This window comes from Netta rufina, assembly GCF_964035555.1.
Source record: "Netta rufina genome assembly, chromosome: 4".
In the NCBI taxonomy this organism is placed as follows: domain Eukaryota; kingdom Metazoa; phylum Chordata; class Aves; order Anseriformes; family Anatidae; genus Netta; species Netta rufina.
Genome location: NC_140127.1, coordinates 68,873,871 through 68,899,261, shown reverse-complemented (window position 1 = coordinate 68,899,261; position 25,391 = coordinate 68,873,871). Strand labels below are relative to the sequence as shown.

The 25,391-nt window shown below is 38.8% G+C and overlaps 1 protein-coding gene across 1 annotated transcript in view; it reads right to left on the bottom strand.

Annotated features, from left to right (window-relative positions):
- Positions 1-24,860, bottom strand: part of LETM1 (leucine zipper and EF-hand containing transmembrane protein 1) — a 30,238-nt gene extending 5,378 nt beyond the window's left edge. Inside the window, exons 1-13 of the mRNA XM_084286663.1 lie at positions 24,727-24,860; positions 21,537-21,594; positions 19,683-20,139; positions 15,820-15,963; positions 13,919-14,056; positions 10,681-10,884; positions 10,045-10,164; positions 9,309-9,440; positions 7,237-7,407; positions 6,456-6,596; positions 3,219-3,353; positions 2,451-2,641; positions 25-163 (exon numbers count right to left, since the gene is read on the bottom strand). Coding sequence (XP_084142789.1) covers positions 25-163; positions 2,451-2,641; positions 3,219-3,353; positions 6,456-6,596; positions 7,237-7,407; positions 9,309-9,440; positions 10,045-10,164; positions 10,681-10,884; positions 13,919-14,056; positions 15,820-15,963; positions 19,683-20,139; positions 21,537-21,594; positions 24,727-24,796 — 2,100 coding nt within the window. The 5' untranslated portion in view covers positions 24,797-24,860. The remainder of the gene's footprint in view (positions 1-24; positions 164-2,450; positions 2,642-3,218; positions 3,354-6,455; positions 6,597-7,236; positions 7,408-9,308; positions 9,441-10,044; positions 10,165-10,680; positions 10,885-13,918; positions 14,057-15,819; positions 15,964-19,682; positions 20,140-21,536; positions 21,595-24,726) is intronic.
- Positions 24,861-25,391: the final 531 nt, after the last annotated feature.

Here is a 25,391-nt window from a genome sequence, read left to right as displayed (position 1 = left end):
TCTTTAAATAGTTCATAGACTTACCTTAACAACATTATCTATATCAATTTTGCCATCCTTGTTTTCATCTAGTGCCTCTGCAATCCTAGTTAGCTTCTCCTCTGGAATCTTCTGGATTTGTTTCATCGCATTAATTAGCTCAGCAATACTGATGAGATTCTCCCTAAAGAAGCAGCACAATCTCTTTACAGCAAGCAGTTACTCCAGAAGATTAAAGGTCATAAAAGACAGTACTGAAAGTCACTACACTGCGGGTCACTTGTCAAACATTAAATAATTATTCCTAACCCTGAACAGAATGCAAAAAAAGAAAAATGAGTTACTGATCAGCAAAGCACGTTTCAAATTAATCTTTATCTTTCCACAGAAACTCACACTCTTGGTTCCACTTTCTTTATTGCACGAATACAGGTGAAAGTTTAGCAGTTTCTGTGCTTCCTAGCCTGTATATCTAACGCCCTTTGCACTCTCCATTTATCAAAGGTGCAGTGTCACACACCTGTCACCCCTGTGGATTTAGGAGAGGTGGGCCTACACAAAACAACTCAAGCATGCAGAAAAAAAGCACAAAGTCACAGGAAAGCAAAAGCTTGACAACTAATTGGTTTTAGCAACTTGGCTATTTCATTAAAATAGGCTTCATTTCCTCATACCAAAGAATACACTCTGTAAAGGAAAGGACTAAACTTCACATTAGAACTAGTTTTCAAGTGTTCCCAGTATCTGCTTATTCATCTCATGAAGTTGTCTGTTTCCTGCAACCTGAAACCTCTGCTTGTTTATGCAGTTTTATTAAGGAACCATCTTCCAGCACAGGTCAAGCTGAAATACAGGAGACAGTGAGCGGAATAAATATTAAATAGAAGGGCTTTAATGCTCCATACATGCCCCTAATCTCTAAGCACAGAATGATTTTTATTCAAGGGCCATTTCATTTTCAATGAAAATCAGGTAGAAGAAATTCTTCACTCAGAGAGTGGTGATGCACTGAACAGGCTGTCCACACAAGCTGTGGATGCCCCATCCCTGACAGTGTCCAAGGCCAGGCTAGATGGGGCTTTGGGCAGCCTGGTCTGGTGGGAGGTGTCCCTACCCAGTGCAGGGGATTGGAATTAGATGATCTTTAAGGTCTCTTCCAGCCCAAACCATTCTATGATTCTCAGAATGCCACTAATTATCCTGCACTTTTGCTTCTATGATTTTTCATGGCTACATAATGACTGCTTTGACTTAAACATTAAAAAACAAACCTTTGGCAATTAAGCAAATGTTCAAACTTACCATTTTCAATTGTTAACAAATCACACACAAAATTGAAGTTCTCCTCCCCAAAGCCATGCATTAAATAAAGCATAATTATATTCAATACAAGCAGATGCTGTATTTTATTTTTAATTTACAAATTTGGATGGTTTTGATCAAGAACCCTCTATAGCACCTTTCAAATGGCCTCCTTAATCTCATAGAAAATCTGAAACAAATGACTGCTTGCCCTGGGGACTGGAAAAAAATAAGTTTGCAAGAAATGAAGCAAAATCCTTATTTCTGTTTAGGTTATGCTCTTTGGAAGCTGGGAAGCTTAATGAGTTACACAAAATTGTGCAAGCACAAATTTTAACACTGCATTTATAACCACAAATTGAAAATTGTCACAGTTTATTGATATCTCATCGTCATAATAAGTAACATATGACTGTGTGACATGTCACTGCCTGAAAGCCTCTAGTACCATCAAGATTTGGGGAAGTGTTGATAAATGAAGTTTCAAATGAGAATTGTTAGCTTTTACTTGAAAGGGGTGATCTTTGATTTGGGATAAACTTTTTAGCCAGACCTCTCAAATACTAATTTTACCATCACATTTGCAAGTGTGTCAAAATTGAAATGAAGCAAGTCTTCAGAAGGGAACCATGTAAATTTACCTCCTTGCTTCCATTAGATCTGTTCCCTCATTTCTCTTCAAGATGTTGTCTGCTTACACCAGACAGAACAGATTTTATTGTTATTTTTCCCCTCATTACATGTTCACTACTGAAGCAGAACATGAACATGCTCACCATACTTTTGCACAGTCTTTCAGTGACACAGGGCAAACATACTGGCTGAGCAGCATTACTGAAGGCATGATTTCACCTGCACCATCATTAGTGCCACATGTGTTACAGATGATATGATGCTAATCAACATCCTGGCTTTCAGAACCCCCTCCTTCCTGACAAGCACCCAACAAAATTATACCTGTTGCTTTCCTATCATCACTTCAACCGTATCTAACACACTGCAGAAGAAAAAAAAAAAATCTATGGGACAATTTTGTTAATTTTGTTTTTAAAATAAATATTGAGATTTTAAACAACTTATTTTCTAAGTCTTTTCTAATCAGACTTCAGACATCAGAAAGACTTAAGATGATCAGTAAGAGATACATTCAGTGCTCTCTAGATACTTACCCAGCAGGAGGACTAGCACCATCATCCACCTTTACATCCACCGTCTTTTGGTTTGTCTCCAACTCATTAATAATTTTATCTATCTGACCAATCATTCGGTTCACCCTTTTGGTCAATCGCTTGCTTGCCTTTGACTCTTCCACTACCTCTTCCTGGCCAGTCTTAGAGAGCTCCTTTATTTCTTGCAAATCCTGAAAGAAATGGTCACAAGAAAGAAAAACATTTCTGTGGGTCTGAATTCTCTACAACAGCCACTACTAACCTAAGAGATGAGCATTTCAAGTGCCATTTAGCACCATTTGTAAATAAAATGACATACAAAGCCAAAGTGAAATTAGAGCAAACTCTTAGCACTGCAGCCATTTTCATGCATCCTTTAGATGGTACTTTCTACAGCCTTTGTAATACTGATTTACTCATTAACTCAAGGCATCTGTAATAGTGACATCTATGCTTGACAAGAAAGAACTGCAGCATGCTCAGCACATGTTATTCTGGTCACACTAGAAATAAGAGCAGGAAAAGGACCCTCACTTAGTGGAAACTACTCCAATGATTCTAACTAGGCTTTAAACACATTGAGCCAATAAAGCTCTGCATTGTCCCATAAAGCAGTATAAACCTCAATTACTCAGCTACCAAATGCAAGCTAACAGACATCCAAGATAATCTTTGATCATGCGGGGTCATTTATACAAAAACTGATAATGAACAGGAATTCTAAAAAAAAAAAAAAAAAAAAATCAAACACTTCCTTCCCCACTTTACCTCATTATATTCCTGGATATCACCCTTCAATTCCTCAAGCTCCTCCTTTTCCTTTGTTAGTGATTTCTTCTGTTCCTGCAGCTTGTTACAAGCATCACTCAGCATGTCAATCTCCTCCTTAGTTATTTCCTCACCCTGTAACAGAAAATATATACAGATCAGTGAAAGATACGTGTGTATTTTCCCCAAAACTCTAGGAAAGGACACGCTCCAGATTCTTTTTCTATATTCAGAGTCAACATAGTACAGACTGGCATTTTGGAGCTAATGCTCCAAAATCTAATCTTAAATACTAAGGGAATTAGTTGGCCATGGTACTTTCTAAGCACATTAGTAGCAAGACCAGGTAGTATGATTCATTATGTGTGTTTTGGCTATTTGAAGTCCTATACCTAAATGTCTCATTTAAAAGTTTTTTACTTCCTTCTCTGCTGAATGGAAAACCCAAACTGAGAAATGATTCTGATATTATATACAGGAAATATTCATTACACAAAAGATTTTGCAGAACGAAGTTCAGGAAGCTGAGCTGGAACAAAATGATCTTCAACAACTTGTGTAATGATGTGTATGAACATCCATGGTTTGTGATGTCTATTTGTCTTTTAAAGTGCCAAGAATAGAAATGTAACCCCTAAACAAATACATCAAAAATAAAATTTAAAGAATTATTCATTAAAAATACTAAAATCCCACGTTAGCAGGCACAGTTAGGGTACTGCATTAGTCCTACCCGGATACCAGCTTTTGTTCTGAAAAGACTCTCAGCCATATAAGCAGAGTACAGAAAGACACAGGCAAACAAGGATGCCATAAACATATGGGATGATATGCTTCCAAGAAACAACTACGGAACTTCTTAAACTATGCGTTCATGCCCTTTGAAACTGAGTATATAGTGTCCTGTTACTGTCTAAACATCAACCTTGCTTTTGATTTTAATACAGTAGCCAAAAAAAAAAAAAAAAAAAAAAAAAAAAAGCAACTCAAAAAAAATTCCTCTGCCTAAAATAAAATTAGTCATCTTCAAGAAGTCAGTCTAATATTTTTCCCTCAACAGGTAACACTAATGTGGAAATAAGAGTTTGAAATAAAATGTTTAATTCCCTTAGTTATTCCATTTTGTATTATCTTTACCTGAAATAAATCTCTCCCAAATTCTGCTGTTACCATTAATATCTGTTTGGCAGCAGTTTAAATTAAACACATTATGTTATAATAATAGCAGGTAGATAATGACAGTGTCCTGGAAGTAGAAGCTAGTCAATACTGGTGTACCCCAGGGGTCAACAGTATGCCCAACACTTCCATTAGTGACCTCCGGGATGGTACACACTGGACCCTCAACAAGTCTGCAGACAGAGAAGCACTGAAGTCTCCATCCTTGCAGATACTCAAAACCAAAATGAACACAGTCCTGGGCATTCACAGAATCACAGAATCACAGAATTTTCTAGGTTGGAAGAGACCTCAAGGTCATCAAGTCCAACCTCTGACCTAACGCTAACAGTCCCCACTAAACCATTTCCCTAAGCTCTACATCTAAACGTCTTTTAAAGACCTCCAGGGATGGTGACTCCACCACTTCCCTGGGCAGCCTGTTACAGTGCCTCACAACCCTTTCAGTGAAGAAGTTCTTCCTAACATCTAACCTAAAACTCCCCTGGCTCAACTTAAGCCCATTCCCCCTCGTCCTGTCACCAGGCACGTGGGAGAACAGGACAACCCCCACCTCGCTACAGCCTCCCTTGAGGTACCTAAAAAGAGCGATAAGGTCGCCCCTGAGCCTCCTCTTCTCCAGGCTGAACAAGCCCAGCTCCCTCAGCCACTCCTCATAGGACTTGTTCTCCAGGCCCCTCACCAGCTTCGTCGCCCTTCTCTGCACCCGCTCAAGCACCTCGATGTCCTTCTTGTAGCGAGGGGCCCAAAACTGAACACAGTACTCGAGGTGCGGCCTCACCAGAGCTGAGTACAGGGGGACGATCACCTCCCTAGCCCTTCCAGCTGACTCTGCTTTGAGCAACAGGATTGGGCTACACAATCTCTACGTATATTATTTTATGGAAAAATGTTACAAACCCAAGAAGAACATGAAAACGAACCTCCCCAATCTTCTACAGCAGTATTTTAAGTTATGCAAGAGTGTAACAATATTACAAGTTTCCTACATTTTCAGAACATCTATTTCATATCATGCTATTGTCAGTAATTGCAAAACTATGGCTAGAGTATTTTAAATGTGAAATGCCTATTCCACAGTCTCAATTTCTTAATTCTCTTAAAAAAAATAATCTTGGTTTGGTATTCATATCCAGAGTTGAAAGAGTAACTCTTTTGAAGAGTTCTCTAAACTTATGCTTGGAACCTATTTTCTTCCTGAATATATGCAAGCCTGTTCTTTATGACCACTTCATGAGAGCTCTGCTGAAAAGCATTTGGGTAGCCTCAACAGACAGCAACATGATCACAAGCCAGCAGCATGCTCTGGCAGCAAAAGCTAACAGCAACCAGGGTCAAAATCAGTAGATTGACGGGACTGACTACGCGTCTTTACCTGGCACTTGGTATGCACTTCATCTGGCCACATCTAAACACTGCACCCAGTTTTGAGCTCCCCACAAAAAGACATCCATAAACTGGAGTGAAGATAAAGACTGCAAAAAGATTCAGCTAAATTCTGTTTTTGTACGACCTTTTTTTTCAATTTATCCAGCCACAACCAAGCCAGACAGCAAACAGTTACCTGACTAACAAAGCATGCTCTGATGCAAAGCACGCAAAGTATGATAATCCTAGAAATTAACTTCTAACAGTGGTAGGAATTATGTTCAGCAATATACTGAAGAAATGGCAAGAGAATATACTACAAATTTTTATAGTATACATATAGTGCACATATCTGCTTAGAAGAGGAAGTCAGTAGTTTAGTTCAAATCTGGGAATCTCTGTATTTAATCCTTTGGTCTGAATTACACCCTTGAAAAGAAACAAACACTCACCTTTACCTACTCTTGTCCTCACCTTCCTTATGTTAACTACATATACATATATATACACACAGGTTTATGCATTTATAAATATGAAAATTTATGTATTATATATATAAACATGCATAGCTTTTTTTATGTCTGTATCCAGTGCAAATGCCCCCCAAAACAGGCATTAGTTTCAATAATACAGATAAAGGAAATACTTCATGGTTACACATTTTCAATCACGTACAGTTTTCCAGATTACCTTAATGCCCTCCAGTACAGGTGCCGTGTCTTTCAAGGTCTCCTTATCTGCCCTTGCCAGTTCTTGTTCACCATCCATAGCCATCTGACTTTTAACTTGCAAATCAGCTGGTTCAAGATCTGCTGCTGAGTCCACCTCTTTCTAAATTTGACGGACCCGAGAAGTTTAATTAAACAAAGATAATGTTATCTGTATTAGGATCAGCAAAGAATGGCTTCTTAAAATAGAAGTAGTTGCCAAAGCAGATGTAGACTTTTTTATGACAATGCTAAAAAAATTGCAATATATCAAGTGGTTGCATATTAAAATACCAAACATGCTTAACAAACTGTGCCTGTGAACAACTGAGGCTTTATGCACTCAGTAAGCCAGCCCAGCAGCAGCGTTTATACTCAAGTACTACACCAAGGACATCACCTGGTTAATGACAAATAGAGCCAAAAGCAAGAACTAAATTTACAGTAATGAAAAACACACACACTAAAAGTCAAAATTAACAAGAAAAAACACAAGCCACCATGCCTTTTGCTAGAGGAATAAATGGTTTCTTTCATTACTCTGATTAAGAAGAGAAATCAGAGATACATAAGGCAAAGTCTGTGTTTCACAGTGAATCCTTCTGTGTTGTATTCTGTCTTAAAGTTTTCCCACCTTTTTTGGACGTAGACCTAAAGTCCAGTTTACTGCAGACAGTGTGTGGAACAGAGGCAATAACCCATAACATGCTGCTTTTCATCACGACACTGATGTTTATTTCTCAGCAGTTGAGAACAGAACTTACAGCTTGAAGGGTTTCTTTGGCTTTCTCTGCAGCTTCAGACATTCTTTCCAACTCTTTTTCTTCATTTTCTTTCCTGATGGCTTCTTCCTCCTGAAGTGTTGCTTCCAGTCGTGCTTTGTTATCTATTTTCTCACCTTCAACTTCTGCCACTTTGACTTGAGCCTCTTTGGCCTAAAAATAATGCAAGAGGTCTATAAAAATCTCTCTCTTGCTACATAACATAAACAGTCTGTATACCGTTACTGAGATAGGTAGTACAGGTATGCTAATGAATGCAATTAAAACACCAGAAAACTGTCCTATTTTTTTCCCCCATTTTTCAGAAAAAGATTATTCTTTCTCTGAAAATGAGAGCTTTCCATTCTGAAAGTGTAATACATTCTTCATTCTCTTTCTTTCAAGATCACCAATACTCTATTCAAATAATTTCTCTCTTTACAAAACATTAACATTTTCACAATAAAAGACTGAAATAATTGGTTTTCCTGAAATTGTCTTGATTACAAGTCTTGCTTTTGCAGTTTCTGAGTTCCAGTTTCTAAGTTTATCTAACCCTACATAAGTTTGGTTCATGGCCTCCTTGCTAAGGATATTCTCAATTAAGAAGCTAATATACAGGGATGCATAGAATACTTCGTGGTATGTTGTATAGTAAACAGTTTCAGTCTCTGAGTGAACGTAATAAACCATCTCCTGTTATTTATGAATTCTGAGAACAGTATCACAGAAGAAATTCGTCTCATATAGATTTGAGGGTAAACAATTTAACACTAAAGTGACAAAGAAACAGCACAGGACAAGCAGATCTAACTGTAACCCTGGAGCAGAAAAATACAGTAAAAGCTATTACTGATGGCAAGGTTTCTTGAAGTGTACCTTTGCAACAAAAACCACAAACAGCTACGTTAAGAGGAACACAGTTGTGCATCTATTTTCAACTCCTGGCTGAGTTTAACACAGAATAAATTCAAATTTTTACAAATCAGGTAAACCAAGAAAAATAGCAAAACACCATACACTTAAGAACTATGTGGTGCGCTAATAACTGGATTTGTAAACCACATAAAAGGTTCCACTTCTGAAATAGAGAAACAATAAAAATCTGCCTCAAGGATCTCCACAGCTGTTATTGCTATTAAGGTAGAAATGAATTCATTTCAAGTGATAACTAACCTCCATTATGATAGGAAAGATGGAATTCACATAAAAAGCACCACTAGAGAGAATGACTGATTTTAATAGATCTTTCTTCCACAAACCGGAGGTATTTTTCTAGCATTACTGTTCATAACACATATACACAATTTGGTGAAACAAAATTTAAGTCCTGTAAGAGAATAACGCAACTTTATCCATACAGTCTGCTTTTGGCCAAAGTCACACTTGGATCTGTAAACCTACATAACAAGTTGTTTTGAAGATAGAATTAATTTTGATACGAGCAACTGAGCTCAGCCATGACAGCTTCCAGATCCAACAAGAAATCAGTAAGTCAAGAGCCATATCCCAGCCTGTCATGTCTCAGTCAATTTTCAATGGAAGATTGTAGATATGTGACATTTATGAGTATTTCCACCTCTGTTCTTCATGAAGTGGAAAATTATGATCAGCAGTTTCACCTCTCATTCTTAAATGTGGCTTGAGAAATTTCATCTACACATGAAAAGGTCTGAATTCATCTAGAACAACCACCAATACCCAGAAAAAGAAATCCATAGAGCAACTCAAACTTCAACTCCATGTCTTATTAACCATAATCAACATAGCAGCAGAGCCTGCAAACACTGTATGCATCTTTATATTGCCTACAGTGTAGTTTGGATCTTATTCAAGTAAAAGTGTATTGCATATATTTCTATACTACTGTCTACCCTCATGCAATGAAATAATGCTTTTCATTTGCTTTATTCTCAGGCCCCTCCAAATCCAACCAGTGTGTTCCAAGGCCACTCAAATAAACCTACCCATTTTTCAGCTTTTCAAAGAAAAGAATGAAGAATATCTACTGCTCTAAACAGGATTTTCAGTGATGATAATGAGAGTTAGTTATGAACTGTATAAATCATACTTACAACACTCTCTGGTAGTGTCTGAAGCGTTGTTTTGAGCTGATCAGCTGGAGAAAGGGTGTCTGGAAGATACATGGCTCTGGATAAAATTAGCAGTGAAGTAGGGATTTCCTGGTTCAGGTGCAGATCTAGCCACTATGAATACAATACATAAAACAGAAGCCTTCAGCTTTTGGATTTCTTTCTCTTTTGACAAATCAATTCAAGCATATACACAAGAGTAAATTCTAATTTTTATCACTAGTTATCAATCAACATCCTAGCACAGGAGCTACAGCCTATAAGCAGCAAAAAATTAAAGAGAAATTGCATTGAAGAAGTGTTTGAAGAAGTAATTTGTTTGAAGACGTATAGAATATTTGAGGAATTATTTTGTTTCTTATGCATCTTCCTCTAAACCAGACAACCAAAAGACAAAATTTATTTTCTCTAAGATATACTCAGATAAAAGTGTTTTTTTTTTAGAGTAATACAGATAGTTAACAAGACAAAGAGGCAAAATTAAAAACATATTTAAGACTATGTATGTATGTATTTGCATCATCAAAACATCATGGCCCAGTTAAAAAACAGAAGCTACTATTTACTTATACAGTACATATGACAAAAGGTTATTAAGGAGACTGTTTTAGCCCTGCCTTTAATAAGAATAGAATCAAAATATCTTATCAGAATAATAACAAGAATCATAGCTAGCAATTAAAATTAAGCCTGGGCATTCAATGTTGCAAAAACATACCTGTTTTAGCTGTTCTTTGAGACGCTCCTCTGTCACACCAAGGGCTCTCATTCCTCGTGCACGACATGCTGCCTGCAGCTCTTTAACAGTCAGGGTATCAACTCCTTCTTCAGCAATCAGCTGCACAGAACGTAAAATAAACTCAACATGTAACAGCTCAAAAATGAAAAACAACCATCAACGTGCTCCCAGAAGTCTGTTTTTTTTGTTTTGTTTTGTTTTTTGTTTTTTGCTTTTTTTTTTTTTTACAATGGCCACTAGAGGCTGCTGTGATAACACCAAACAGCCTGCACTTCTCAAACAGCAGTGAACATTATACTGTGATCTTAACAGCTCCATCATGGTAATGCCAATTTCTCTCTGAGTTTGTATTTCTATTAGCTCCTTCACAAGTTATAGTTTCACAGAAATGCTCTTCTTTTTAATACGATTAATTTCATTGTAATTAATGGTAGATTAAAAAATGGCAGGTTTTTCTTTAGAGAGACATAAGATTACAAAAACTCTTGAAGCCTTTTTAAGTTAGCTCAAAAATAATTAAGACAAAAACAGGAAAATACTTAGAAAAAGTTTACAGAAATACACCCAGTCTTACACATAAACATTATTAACCAGTACATATTTCAAATGACTCACTTTGTCATCTGCTTTTATACTTCTCAGCCTCATAGTCAACTGGAAACGGAGGAAGTTATTTGTCCCAATTGATTGAAGTTCCAGCAATTTACAAAGTGCCACCAGCTGAGGCCTGGTAAGATTGTCCAGAGTCAACTCATCTTCAAATAGTTTCGAGAACCTTAAGATCTCTTCATTACTGGGTCTTTCGCCAGTTTCCCTGATCTGTAAGAAAAACAAAGAAACAAAAAGCCTTTCAAAGCAAATTCCATGCTTGGACATTATTTTGAACAATAAGAATTGATCTCATTTGTCAGGTACTTTGCCTCAACTTTCGTAATAGGAAATAAGATATAAGGAAGTCATGTTTTTTGTTGTTGTTGTTTGTTTTTTGTTTTTGTCTTTTTTTTTTTTCCAAAAAATAAGCGTTTACTATAAAAGACAATAGAGTTGATGGTGTTAACAGTTCCCAGCAGCACTGCATAATGCACTTAGCTAGATAAAATCAATCAAAACCAACAATTAGATGCATATGTATACTAATGAGTAGTTTTCTCTGAATTGGCACTGCCTTGAAATATCTCAAAATACCTAAGAGAAGTACAGAAGAACAGTTGCTACAGAAGTCACGTAGGCAAGTATTCTTTCTGGTACCATGTTTAGTGAACATAAAGCATGTTAAAAGCATCAGTCTGTTAAGATACACTGAGAAGCATGCCACAATTCCCAATTGTAAATATTTGCAACATTGGGGTCCCTATGAAGTGATAATTTGGGAACTTGCCTACCTAAATCCTCTCCACAACTGCGACTGTTACAATATTGTTTTGCTTCAAATTCCTAGCTGTTCTGCAGCATCTCAATGCAAACACGCTTGAAGTTACTCCAAAGTATAAACCACTATCTGGCAGAACACTGAATGAATCTAGATGGAAGGATCTATGTAAATGCTTATACAAATGCAAAGTTAAGTCTTTACATAATGTGTACTTCACAGTAATTAAATTGAAATACTAGAAGCAAAAATAACAGTTTAAAGCAGGAAAAAAAAATCCTTAGTCTCATCAGGGCATAGTAGAACTTTGTTATGTATAATGCTGTTGATTATACTATTTTAAGTATACCATTAAGTGCTTATTGGCGATATTACTGAATCAAAAATTTACAGAACCTAACAATCAAAGACTAACTTCCAGCCACTTAACACCTTCAGTTTAAAGAGTAGATAGACAAAAATTTCCTAATCCCTCTACCCTTTTTAAGCCCTGCAAACGTAAGTTAACTGATAGTAAGTACAGTCTAAAATCCTATATAGCCTGGTTTATTGCACCTACTTGTTTTAGTTAACTCAACTCTTTTAATCAATAGCTGATTAATAAAAGATAAAGATTTGGATGATTTTGAATCCATTAACTTCCCGGATGGCTGGGTAGCAGAGAAACTAATTCTGAGAAAGGAAGGTCAAAGGCCTTGTTACTCCGTATCACCAGCTCCTTCAACACAGGAGCTAATACTGGAACCTTAGGAAAACATTAGAAGTATTTTCTTCTTTGCTTAAAGCTGAGTTTTGGCAGAGACAAAATACGTAGAGAAAGAGGGAAAAAAACACCCTATTTCTTTAGAGTGCAAATTGACACTTCATCATGAGCTACAAAACAAGACAGTTCTGAAGCAAACTTGTTAAAGCCTGTAATCAGTGGATCCTGTAGAAGCAAATACTTCAATGCAGAAGCAGTGGGGAAACATTTAACCTTCTTTTTACTCTGACATTTATTTTCTAGGATGGTGAAATGACATCAGAGTTCGTCTCCATGGCACAAACGAGAAAGTTATGGCTGTAAAAAGCACACCCACACATAAGGAAAGCAGGGCCTGAAGCTTCCTTTTAGTCATCACAGAAGCTTGGAACTCCCCCTAGCAAAAGTGGAGTGATACGTCATTAATTTCCATAGAAATTAACCCCTGAATTTAAATTCTTAGTCGTTCTTTCAAAAGAAAATGAAATGTTTCAAATATGAATCATGGCAGTGGCATGCTCCCAGAGTCTGCAGAAGAAAGTTTTAATGCTTCTGGTACTAGTCATGGTAACTAATCACTTGAGATTTTCTGCAGATAAAAAAGGACAGAAACCCTTGACTGCAAAGCAGCTTCAAAGTACATGGACTTTGCAAGCAGATACTGGCACAAGTTGCCAACAGCAATACCATTATTGGAAGTACCCCACTTGCTGCCATCAACTTATTACCCCACCCTTTAAGAAGTTTAGTCTCTGCACTCACAAGCAGAAAAAGCTCAAGCTAACTAACAAGCCTTGAAAAGCTCAGGTCTCAAATCCCCAGGCTTGTGTGTCTTTTTCTGTGCAAAGGGCAAGAGCCCCTGACTTTGCTTAAAACTCTCAGCCATTCCTACTCTCCTCAAGAAGAGAGATGACACTTTTACTTTCAGAAAAGCACCTGGCAGCAGCAGATGGTCCTTGTCTCAGTTGAACAGCCCCACAACTACAGAAAGCAGAAGTGTGAGTGGACTGAGATGAATCCTATCCTGAGAAGATTTATGAATGCATTTTTCTTCTCTCCAGAGAATACCTTACCTACTACTTGGTGAAAGGAAACAACTATCAAACCTAGCGGCGGTCAACTTATGAGGGAGGTGTTTGACGTGCAGTCTATGTTCCAGCAAGTGTGATAATAGAAAAAACTTGTACCAAATATAACACCCATATTCTAGCGAAACCCTAAATTCTAGTCAGCATCTCAAAGGATTTCAGCTGTATAGAAACTGTGTTAAAAAAAAAAAAAATGAAGATAGGATTAAATATGACAAAAAAAAAAAGAACAAACTTTACATTTCCTCCAATGACTTTTAATCAGGTACTTAGGAAAGAACTATTTGTCTTTGCATTTTAACACCCAGTGTTCACAAAACCAGGCCAAGAACTACGTGTAAACACTGCATACGTACTCTTTGGGATGTCAGAATTAACTCATTAACAAAGAGATAAGATAAGAACGCAAAGAAAATGAGCAGAAGTATATTCCTTCTAGAATTAAGGAGAGAGTAAGAGCACCAGCTAGAATACAAAAGCTAAGAACAGTGAAGTATTACATGCAAAAAAAATAAATCTATCCTGAAGAAAATCCTGCTCTTTCAAATCCAACAGAACAGGTAGTTGATGATATGTAAAGGGAAGGAAAGGGAACTGCCAATTACCACAGACCAAACAAAATATCAAGCTTTTTTTTTTTTTTTTTTTTTTTACCTTTTGAAAGAAAGTTGAAAAATCTTTTGTAACATTTCCTTTGGCTGCTTTATTTTTTAAGGCCATCTCCTCAATCGTGTCTTGAAGGAATTTAGCCAATTCAAGCTTTACTCTCAGTTGTTTCTTCAATCTCTCCTCCTGTTAAAAAAAATAATTTGATTTTAAATTGATTTTAAATGTTCATTCCAAAGATACACGCACTAAATACCACTTCTTCTGCCCTCAGACAAGTTATTTGCAGCGCTTAAATCACACAAATTCAGGTTGAACAGCGCAAAGCTCCATAAAGCACAAGGTGCAATGCCAACAGAGTGGAATACAACATGAGTGGCCTCACCCACTACTACTAACATAAACCCACCCACCTAGGAACAAAAAAACAGAAAGTAATCAACTTTGGTTTGGCTAACTCCCAACTCTTGTATCCAGGTCACGTTCTACTTCACACCTCACCCAAAATAAAAGGGGGATTTATTGCAGAATTAGAACTTAATAGTTACTTAGATGCAATACACAATTCCCAGTGATTGACTGTATCTGTGGCTGACTGGGAGGTCACTACCTACAAACCTCATGTAATTATTCTGTGTTCTGATACGGAGAATTTTTCAGGGTCTGAGGGAAAGGGGAGAACGGTCTGGTTGCTTTTACAAAGCACTAAACAAGAAAAATTAAATGAAGCTTAGACCAAACGATGTATAAGAAGATATATAACATATTTAGCATAGATACAAAAAAACTTGCATCAAGAATAAAGACTATCAAAAACTGACGAATGTAATGCAAAGCAGAAAAAAAGTTTTGCAGCTTTTGTTTCTGCTCTGTAACAGTCATAGAAAACAGATACCAAAAAACAAACAAATAGAAAAAACAAAAACAACAAAAAAAGAGAAGCTAACAGCCTTGACAGCTAAGCAAGCACCTGCATGTACAAAACAGAAAGCTAGGGTGGCGCTGGTTCATTCCTAGATGTTAACAGCAAAATCATCAGAACAGCATCAAAAATACACCCCAATACTGACGAAAAATATCTAGTAGTCCAAACAGTAGGTTATCTTTAGTAATAACCTAAAATTGGTGTTGGATATGACTGAAACATAGTTTAGGTCACACACTAGAATGTGAAAAAACCAAACAACTCAGAAACACAGTTAGGCTTATACTAGGATCACCTGGAGCAATCATCCTAAAAATCCCTTCACAGCCTCAAATGTATGTCAAGTTTTGCTGCTCCTATGTAATTTCTGAGCATTATTTTCTGTTTTTATTTGACAAAATAAGAAGCTTTTTTCCCGCTTTTATTTAATAAAACTGTTTTCTCTTCCATATATACGACAAACCAGGAAACTGAAATGCTATTCTGTTAATTACTGCAGCACTGTTTACTTTACTATCCTGCCTGTGGAACCTTATTTAAATGTGTAGCTACCAATAACCCTCATGTAGATTTTTCCATTCTGTATCTCTTAGTACCTTATAAAATTTTATTTTGGCTTAAAAAATATTTATTTAGTAATAATATACTTTAATTTTATATAGCAATATAAAGCCTTATAAATCATTAGAACAGCTTAATAACAGTAAGTTGCCAAATATTCTTCCTGAAATTGTTACAGAATAAAATAATCTGTAAATTAAAATATGATCTTAACTAGAATGATGCATGTATTTTCCTGCTCACTAAAAATAATTTTAAAAAAGCCATTACAGCTTTTGTTGGTTATAAAACTATATTAGCTACAAGAAAGCACTTAATTAACTTTTAATTAAGAATTAAATCACGGATTTTGTTAATAGGATTCCCCAGACATGCACAGCAGGCATAAAGTATGTTCAGGTAACATTTAACAGGCAAGCTTTAAGTTTTTCCAAGCAAAATTGAAACAAATTCACTTACTTACCTTTTTAGACTTTGTCTCAAATGTAGAGGGAAGCATATTAGGGAACAACTTAAGAGCTACTGGAAGTAAAAATTCCATAAATGGGACAACGAGAAAAACTAGGAAAGGAACCAAGCGGAAGAGGTCAGCGCATATTCGAAGAAACTGGAAGAAATAAAAAAAAAAGTGTATTGATAAGCAAAATGTTATATATTTATTTCAAAAATACTCTGTATTAGAATCAAAATTACCACTTAAATGTAGCTACATTTGCCAGAAAGGAAATTTAAAATAACAAAGAGCGTGAAGAAGTCAGGTTTTAGTATCTTTTTCTTAAAGTTGCTATATACTACAGAGTGCCAGAGTTTCTGCAGTTTTCAATGCTATAGAAAGTATTTCAAAAGCCTCACTGTGTCTCAATAGGATTATTGAACAAGTATCTCATTTAAACCTCTTAAAAGCACCTGAAAACAGGAGGTGGTCATTTGTTGCTGTTAAAGCTGCTTAACTTCTTTTATTCATCTTTATTTGTGCTCCACCACTTCTTACATGCATGAGCTACTATGGACTAAGTAATCAAGAATAAAATGAAAGATCCCTCCCCCCTGGCCTTATAACAATTGTAATGTACATTTAAATCCAGGGTAATGAGCCCAGCTTGGTAGATTTTTTTTATTTTTTTTTAAGTTAGGGCTTTTCTAGAGCAGTAATCCCCCTGAAGCAGGCAGATGCATTAGTTACTAAATCTTGAACTGCATGAAATAAATATTGCCCTTTTGATTTCTGTACACCCACAAGCACATGAATTAGGCCATACAGTCTGTAGTCATATTTCAGAACTCTGAAGCTTAATAACTTGGTTTATATTGGGGGAGTGCAGATCCTGCTTGACTCTGTCTCATTTCATAAAGCAAATAAGCAGTTATTGGGAATAATGGCAGTTCCTAAATCAGAGGCTGAAGGCCAGATGTACACTACTGCCACAGCACTGTCAGTCAACATCATGACTTAATAAATAGTTATGACTGATAAAAACTAGCAACATAAATGCTATTACACAAGTAAATATATGCTTCTTCCTTTCTTTCCCTCCCCAAAACTGATGCCAATCCAGGGAAAACAACAGCAACAAACAGCCCGTACAAGCTGCGTGCTGCTGTGGAACCACTTTGTAGAGTACAAAACCAATAAAACTTTAGTCACCATTTTCTCGGCATAAAACCACCCCGAGACCTTATATATAGTTTGAGGAAAGCACACACTTCTCCGACACAAAGTTAGACATTTTTTGCTGTATGAAACAAATTCAGCTTCCCAGAAAGGAAGCTTTGGTCCGTTGTTTACGGATTCAAACATGTTTCCATTCATTCCAACAATAGAAGATAAATGAATACCAGGGAGTTCAAAAGGATGTAAGAAAGTTCAGAAGAAAAAATTAAGTCATACAAGCAAGTATATTTTCCCTAGAAAAAGTTCAAATGATTGTACAGAATGCAATGCAGTGGTCCTATTTCTATCCAGCATCTATTTTTAGATACTGAAAGTATTTGTATGTGGTGAAATCCAAACCTAAAGAAGCAGTTTTACAACTGGATTAAGCTAACGTAACACTAACCCGAGATAATGCATTAAGTCATAAATGTGCACCAGCAGTCCCAACGTGAAGGCACACCACTGATCCAGCTAAAACTAACCCATAAATACATACGCAGACATGCAGAAAAGGATTAGCACAAACTAAAAAGGGGTGGGGTGGGGTGAAGCACTTGTATTTAAGTACCAAGCAGGACAGGCAACTTCTGCAGCAGCACAGCCCTGGATCAGCTTCCATAAACCATGAAACTGCATGAAACTGAAAGAAATACATCTGTGCACATAACCTAATGCAGTGGTGCATGATTACACACACATTGTTTGGCAGTACAGCGTGAAGGACTTGTGACTGCTCTATCTGCTGTACATACTACACGCTCCCCTTTTTTTCTCTCCCCAGGACAGGAGGGTCTGTTAAGGTCAATGTACTTACCACAAGCTCTGTAGTATCTGCCATCTAGCCTAAATGACCTGAGTTATCCTGCTGTAGAAAGTAGTTTTTAAACAGCCAGTGCTTGTATTTTGCATGCTTTCCTTCTTTCTGACTTATCTCCTAAGCGTACAGAAGTGACCCTGTTGAGTCCAAGCCCCACCAGCAATCGTACGTGGAGAATTTTGTGCCTGATTTTTGGTTTACATAAGCAGTAGTTCCCTTGCATTAGCCACGCTGCAATTGCTTGTTAATGTGGTTAGATTACTTGGCTATCTTTCCATTATTGCCTCCAAAGAGGAAGGAAAGGGCAGGCAGAAATAACTCATTTGTCAGTTTGAGTGAAGATAAGATTTTTCTGGACTGTCGGTTCATGCACGGTTAAATACATTTAAAGCAGTATGTCCTCCAAATATATACATATAAATATATTTAGGAATATATATACTTAAGAAGTCCAGGAGCAACATTTCTGTGTTTTAGACTTCTTTAAATCAGTCTGCATTTAAGGCTAAATTTAAAAAAAAAAAAAAAAAAGCTGTTAAAGAAAAATAAAGGTTTAAAATAAGCATGTGCAAAGGTTTTGTTCAGCTGTAGGCTGTTTTGCTCTTCACTGACCCTAGGTTCAAAGCCTACCACAATTTTATTTCAGAAACAGGACATCCTCTACCTCCACACCAAGAAAGTACACAACCTTGATTGAGAAAATCACATTGCTGTAGTTCTTAAAACTATTTTTCCTACAGCTGCCACACAGACTGTAGCATCTCTTTGTACATTGTAAGAAGAGATGCTACATCAACGTGAACACCAACTTATACCTGCACAGAAACTCCTATTTTATTTAAAATAGGAGAAAGTGCTCTTCTGCAAAAAAAAAATAAAGTTCAGGAAGGCCAAACGCCACTAGAGAGCTATGAGAAAGACAGTTCCGTGGTCGCTAACTGGCAGTACTAAAGAACAATCAGGTGAACAAACCCATCTATTGACCAAACAGTGCATGCCTGTCCAAAGATACCGTATTAATTCTATAGGTTCATGCCTTCTAGTACTCAGTTCTGATCTTTCAGCAGAAGCATTTCCATGGTATTCGTATTTTTCTCTGATTTGTATCATTTCACACAATTATGGCTCAGCAAACACCAAAGATGCAGGAAAGCCAATGGTTCCAGTCCTGCCTTGTGGAAGATTTTTGATTCCATTTTAAACCATAAATTAACAAGTCTCACTTGGTTTTCCCAATATCCCAAACCTCTGAACAAGGCAGCACAAACCAGAACTGCCACTTCCTCAAGTCCCGCTGTCCTCACTTCCCCCCCTCTCCTCAGCTGCTCTTTCTTCCCAATACACAATCTCCTCTTCTATGTCAGCACAGACTTTTAAATTTATTGCTGAGCAATGCTCTGGCTGGATCAGCTGCCAAATGCACTCTTGTACCAGCAGAAAGTAGTGTGAAGATGCTGAGACCAAATACCATCAACCACTGCTGCTGTAGCAGGAGATGAAAACTGCTACATATGCATTTCTGTCATTTGTCTAATCCTGCAAATACAGGAAAAGAAACATTTCTGCATACTTCACTGAACCGTGATACTTTCAAATTGTCCATGAAAATGGTCAATTGTTAATCATTACTTTGTAAAATTAGGTACATAACGAGGAAATACTTGTCAAATTCATCAAATCAAAAGTTTTTAGTGAACACGCAGGGAGTTACTAAAAGGAGGAGGAGGGACGAGGAGAGAAATCAACACAGCAATTTTAGTTCTAGGAGCAACACCCAACAAAAAGAATGAATTCAGTTGGAAAAAATTGAGCGATCAGTATGGTCACTACAATGAAATTGGTTTTCACTCAGTACCTGTCTCCGTTCTCGACGTGACAGCGTATTTCCATGAAGGATTCTCCAGAGCATCCTTGCAGCTATTTTTGTGTCGATCCATAGTAACCGAAAACCATGGTAATAATGCTTCAGCTCATCCACAATCCTCTGTCCAATAGATTTTTTCACGACTTCCACCTCCGTTGGACTATATACAGGTCCTCCTTCCTCCAGCTTCTTGTTTTTGTCCTTTAAGGACTTCAGTGACTTTTCAACTATGGAGTCATCTTGAAGGGAACGCGAAGAATGCCACCATCTAACTGGAAGATACCGGGGACCTAAAACACCTATGGCTGCTAGGGGCATCCATGAGCCAGAAGAGCTCATAAGAGTAAAGTACGTTCGTTCAGATCCTCTAGTCCAACAACAGTAGTGGTCTTTTTTGGAGTATGCATAAACAGGAGAGACACTAGTGCAATATTTAAAGTGTACAGTCCTTCAAAAGAAAAAGAAAGCATTCAAGGATTACCAACAGATGCTGCATCAGTTGAGAAACATCTACCATATATTTTAGGAAAGCCAAGAAAACCTACGAATCCCAAGACCAGGATGTCTAAACGTTTAGCTTTACTTCATGACAAAAAAACAGGCCAGCAAAAAAAAACAAAACAAAACAAAAAAAAACAACTGCATCTATCTTAAACTACTTTGAAAATGTAGCTTATTTTACTCAAATTAAATAAAAAGCAGCGACCATAAGTGCCTTCCATTTGAAAATAAATCTGTAAAACCATAAATAACATAGAGCCCCTTCTATTACTTCTCCTGTTTGAAGGAAACACTGGAGAGATCACAGGCTGCAGACTTGGAACAGGTGCTGAGTTAGGGGGTGATTAGCATCAGAGAAATCCAATTTCATTAGAGTTCCTCTTTGCCTATCTCCATGCATCTTGTTTCCCTTTTTCAGCAGAAACTTTATAAATAAAGCTCCATCATGGTACTGAGGTGATGCATACAGGAGCAACAGTCTTCTACCCTATTAAGAATTTTGTTCTTTTTCTTTTATTAAATGTAAACAGAAGACATTATTCAAAATCATTATTTACACGCACATTAGAACTACTCAATATATGCAAGGAGGCTCATATTTCGCAGCTTTTCAGAAAAATACGACAAAATTAAAACAGCAAATACAATATCCTACATTGTATATATAAAATACAGATACAGTACCCTGTATAGCAGCTACCTACTGTTGCGGTAGGTGTCCAATATTACAAGGTAAAGCATTAGAAAATTCAAGCAAGCCTTGTGAGCCAGGTCAGGAACGAAGCACGAACTCTGTCAACATCCAACTCCGCAAGTGTCTTAAGAACACGTAGCAGCTGGATTCGTTTTCAGAAGAGGTCATCACTTCCTAGGAGAGCCTCAACCAAGGCTGTACCATACAGTACACTGCCGTGGTTTAACTGAGATACAACTCCAGTGACTACATTCCTAACTACCAAACCACACGTTTTAAGTTAGATTTGATTGAATGTTTCCTCTGTGGAACCCCCCAGAGGAAGTACACAAGGAGCCCATGAAATCCCATTATGCCCCTTGGAATCAGTCAAGAACAAAATATTAATATTCTATTTCTTTCACATCATGAGGGAAACAAAAATGGTCAAAGTGGGTGAAAAAAGGAAGATCTCACTTTCCTTCTCCCCCAGTCAACCAGGCAGACGAAGAGTAGTAAATACTCAGACTTCTTCATCTGTCTGTAACATAAACTGAAACTGATGTTTTGCACATTTTTGTCTACAAGAGTGAAAGCTGCATTCTATTATAGTATACTAACTGACAATTTGGTACAGCTCTGAGTTTAGAAAAAAAATCGTATTTACTCACATTTTGTTTGTCAACCTCAGGGACGTACAGCTTAGACATGCCCGATCCCCCAAGTTACCTAGAAAAACACCAGTTATTAGCATTCATTCTGAAATTCAGAAAGTCATTTATCCATAGAGTGAATTGTTCACGAACATGATTGTAAAAGACTGGTCTTATTAAGAGATAGCTACCAACGAAAATACAATAAAAAAGGTGCTTAGCAGCAACTGGACTTTCTTATTGTAAGCACAACCACACTTTAGATGATTGTGCACAATCACCAACATCCAAGCAAGAGGGGTTTTATGCTTTGACAATAGCAATGTGATGTACTAAAGCCTAAGAACCTCATCGTATTTCAGCAGAAGCCAAAGCACACGTCACGGTCTCCTCCTTTCTCTCAATCTGTAATCCCCTGACTCAGGGGATGAAATGGAAAAACAGGTGGGAAGCAATTCTGTAACGTGGCTGGCATCCCCAGAAGTGTTCAGGCAAACTGTCCATACATACAGTCGAACTCTGTGCAACACGAGGTACTGCCGCAACTTGTTAAATTGCCTTAACAAGTCTCTGAGTCCTTTGGACAAGCAACTGCAACTCATAAAAACCTCACTGAAAGCAAAAGTAATTTCTGCATGGTTCCACACCACCACAACACGAGATGATCTGGATGGATTATCACCTACTAATTCTGGACAAGGCCAAGAGATGGCAGGGTATGAGGGTGGTTTTGAAGGTTATCGGTCAATTTTTCCATCATCAAAGGTATAACCTATGACAGAACCTGAAGTAGAGAGTGTGGTATTTGAGGAAATGCAGCACTAAAGCCTTCCCCAACAACACAGCCTAATTATTACAGGAAAAGAGATACCTTCAGAATCAGGTAGGGCAATCAAGAGGCACGGAAGGAAGAAGAAAAAAGACAAACTGACTTACCAAAGAAATATCCCAGTAATTTGGGATTATCACGTCCCATGCTCAGTGGGCTTTGATGTCATTACCACACAAGCTACGGCATTATCAAGTCAAAGGAAAAGGATTCACCCTTCTCAAGTTACATCAAAGTTTAACAGGTAACCACTATCACTGCAAGTAAAAGCCAGTCCCTTCTGGCTCATAAATCAAGCCCTGAGAGGCTGAGAAGGCATTCTGAGCAAAGGCTGAATTTCTCGACCTGAGAATCAAGCCATCTCAGAAGGATGCCCCTACTCTAAGGAACAGCTGAGCAAATCAGAGTAGTCAAAATCTTGACGGATGAGCCCCAGCACTGTAATCTGTTTCCTTACCTCGGTGCCAGGAAGCACACAAAGCCTAAATTAGCCAAAAACTGCACCCACAACAACAAAAAAAAATGAGGCCTACTGGTAGAGGCCATTACCTTTACAGACAGGTGCACCTAGAGCAAAGGGGAATGACATGGAAAAGATCAAAGCTGACTTGGAGTTTCTTAAACAGAGCTCACTACCAGCACAACCCTTTCACTTCACTTATCTTTATTTTTCTTCCAGCTAGGATCCACTCATTCTAAAGAAGGGGACAAAGAACAAAACTCCGTAATTACCACAAGAAAGAAAACATGCTGACTCAAACAATTCTTGTCACACTGCCATTCGGAGTGTGAATGGGCACGCAAAACGTGGATGTGACTGGAACAAGCTACAGAATAACTTCATTTCAACCTTGCTAGTTCTGTCAAAAAGAGCTCTTTTTGGCCGAGTCTATGTTCTAGCCATGTACCTAAGAGTGACCCAGCTCTGAATGAAAATACACACCTGGTTCAGAAAAGAGCAATGTCCATACTCCTTGCTTCTAGGTTAAGACACACGTGTCTGAACAAGGTGAACATAGCTCACCGTACTCAACACTTCATTTAAGAAACCTCCATTAGGGGAACTTGCTTTGGAAGTAAGAGATGCGACAGTGGCAGACAAGCTACACATAAACATATTCCTTGTGGAAAACAGGTCATCAGAAAGTTTGGTTTTGTATTTCAGTGGAACATCAAAACCAAGGTTTTAAACGTAGAATATCTGTGCTCTGTTAACTGCTGGGAGTTTTTTAAAAGAAAAGGCTAACATGAAGTAAGTCCCTACAAACTACAAGCCTGCAGTGCTTAACAGCTTGATCTTTACAAGAACATCATTTAGGATTCTTACAAGCACTTAGCTTTAACTTAATTTTAGATTACTGACACGTAAAGCAAAGAAGATGAGCTAAGTAAAGCAAGACACTATACAAAAAATGATACAAAATGATGTGTTAATAACGGACTAACACTCCGATTAAGAAGTCCTGGTTATACCACGAGCAGAGTACGTTACAACACACAAGCGATTTGGCTTTACCACAGCATTTCAGCAGATGAAAGTTTTCATCTGGGGTGAGATTTGTAACAAACAACAACGGAGGGATTAGTGGCATTTCTTCTTACTCTATGCCACCAGAGGAACCAAAGCTCCCACCTACTCTGAAGGTGCACGGATGTGTCACTTCCCCGTTTTTAATAAAACTGGATGGATAAGAAATCCCAGCTGTTTGCTCAGGCCACTGTGCAAGCTCAGCCTAAATAAATGTCTTTATAACTACAGCTAAAAACAAAACATGAGGAAAAGAACCACACTGACAACCAGCAGGAACTATCGCACTTCAGCGCTGGCTGTAAGCAAGAAGCTGGCTGTTATCGAGGCCAATAATTGGACGTGTGGCCGCCGGGGCTGCCAGGAGGTGTGTGTGCAGGCAGCCTGCTCTGACAGCCGGGGCTGTGTCGGGCACGGCTGAACCTCGCCGTGAACACCAAAGCAGGGCTGGAAGATATATAAACTGACAAATTAGTTGGATTGCTGGTAAATCATACTAATTAGTGATGGAAGCTGTTATGGCACGCTGGGTTTTGGGTTTATTTCCCAGATCTTGCGAGGCCACTTGGAAGAAGCCAAGCTGACATCTCCCTCACGATCAAACCCCAAGGAAGGGGCTGAGGGACCTCCCTCAGGGACACAGCGGAGCGAGGCCCACGGGCTGCAATGGGAACAACGCCAGGAAACCGGGGATGAAAAAAAATCAGCGAAAAAAACACCGGGGCTGCACCCCCTCAGCCAGCCCCAGGGACCCCCCCGGGCGTCGCCGTGGCCGTCGCCGTCCCCTCCCTGCCTCCTTCCCCTCCCTCAGCTCCCCCCGGCCCCCCCCTCAGCCCCGCCGGGCGCCTCACCGCTGGGGGCCCGGCAGCGCGGCAGGCGGCGGGCCGGCCGGCCGCAGGCGCGGAGCAGCACGGACGCCATCTTGGCGGCGGCGGCCTAGCGGCGGGCTGCCGGCCTGCTCATGGCCGCCCCCGGGGCGGCTGCCTCCCGCCCCTGTCCGCGGAGGAGCGGGGCACGCCGGGAAATGTAGTCCTCGGCACGGTAAGGCGCTGGGGAGGGACGGGGGTTGTAGTTCCTCGGGACTACAAGGGAAGGGTGTCGCGGTGCGCGCTGGGAGATGTAGTCCGGCATCAGGCAGCGGCGCCGGGGGGGTTTGGTGGGGTGGATTTGGGATCCCCGAGCCGCCCCCGGGATCTTGTGGCTCCAAAAGTCTGCGGTGCCCTGAGGGGATAGCGGCAGGTCACGGAGTGGCGATGTGACAGAGCCGGGGCCGCCGCGGGGTTCAGCCCCCAGGCTCTCTTTGCCCCTGCCCAGAGCTCACAGGGCTGGTGGCTGGCTCGTTTGGGGCCAAAAACTGGCTTTTTGGGTAGCGTCAAGTGCTGCTTGGCAGCATGTGCGTGTATCTCAGGACGTGACGGAAAAAACACCTTTTTTTTAAATTTTATTTTCCTTCGAGCTTTACAAGTGTATTTTTTATTAAAATTGTACATAAAACAGTCAATCAGCCAACATCATT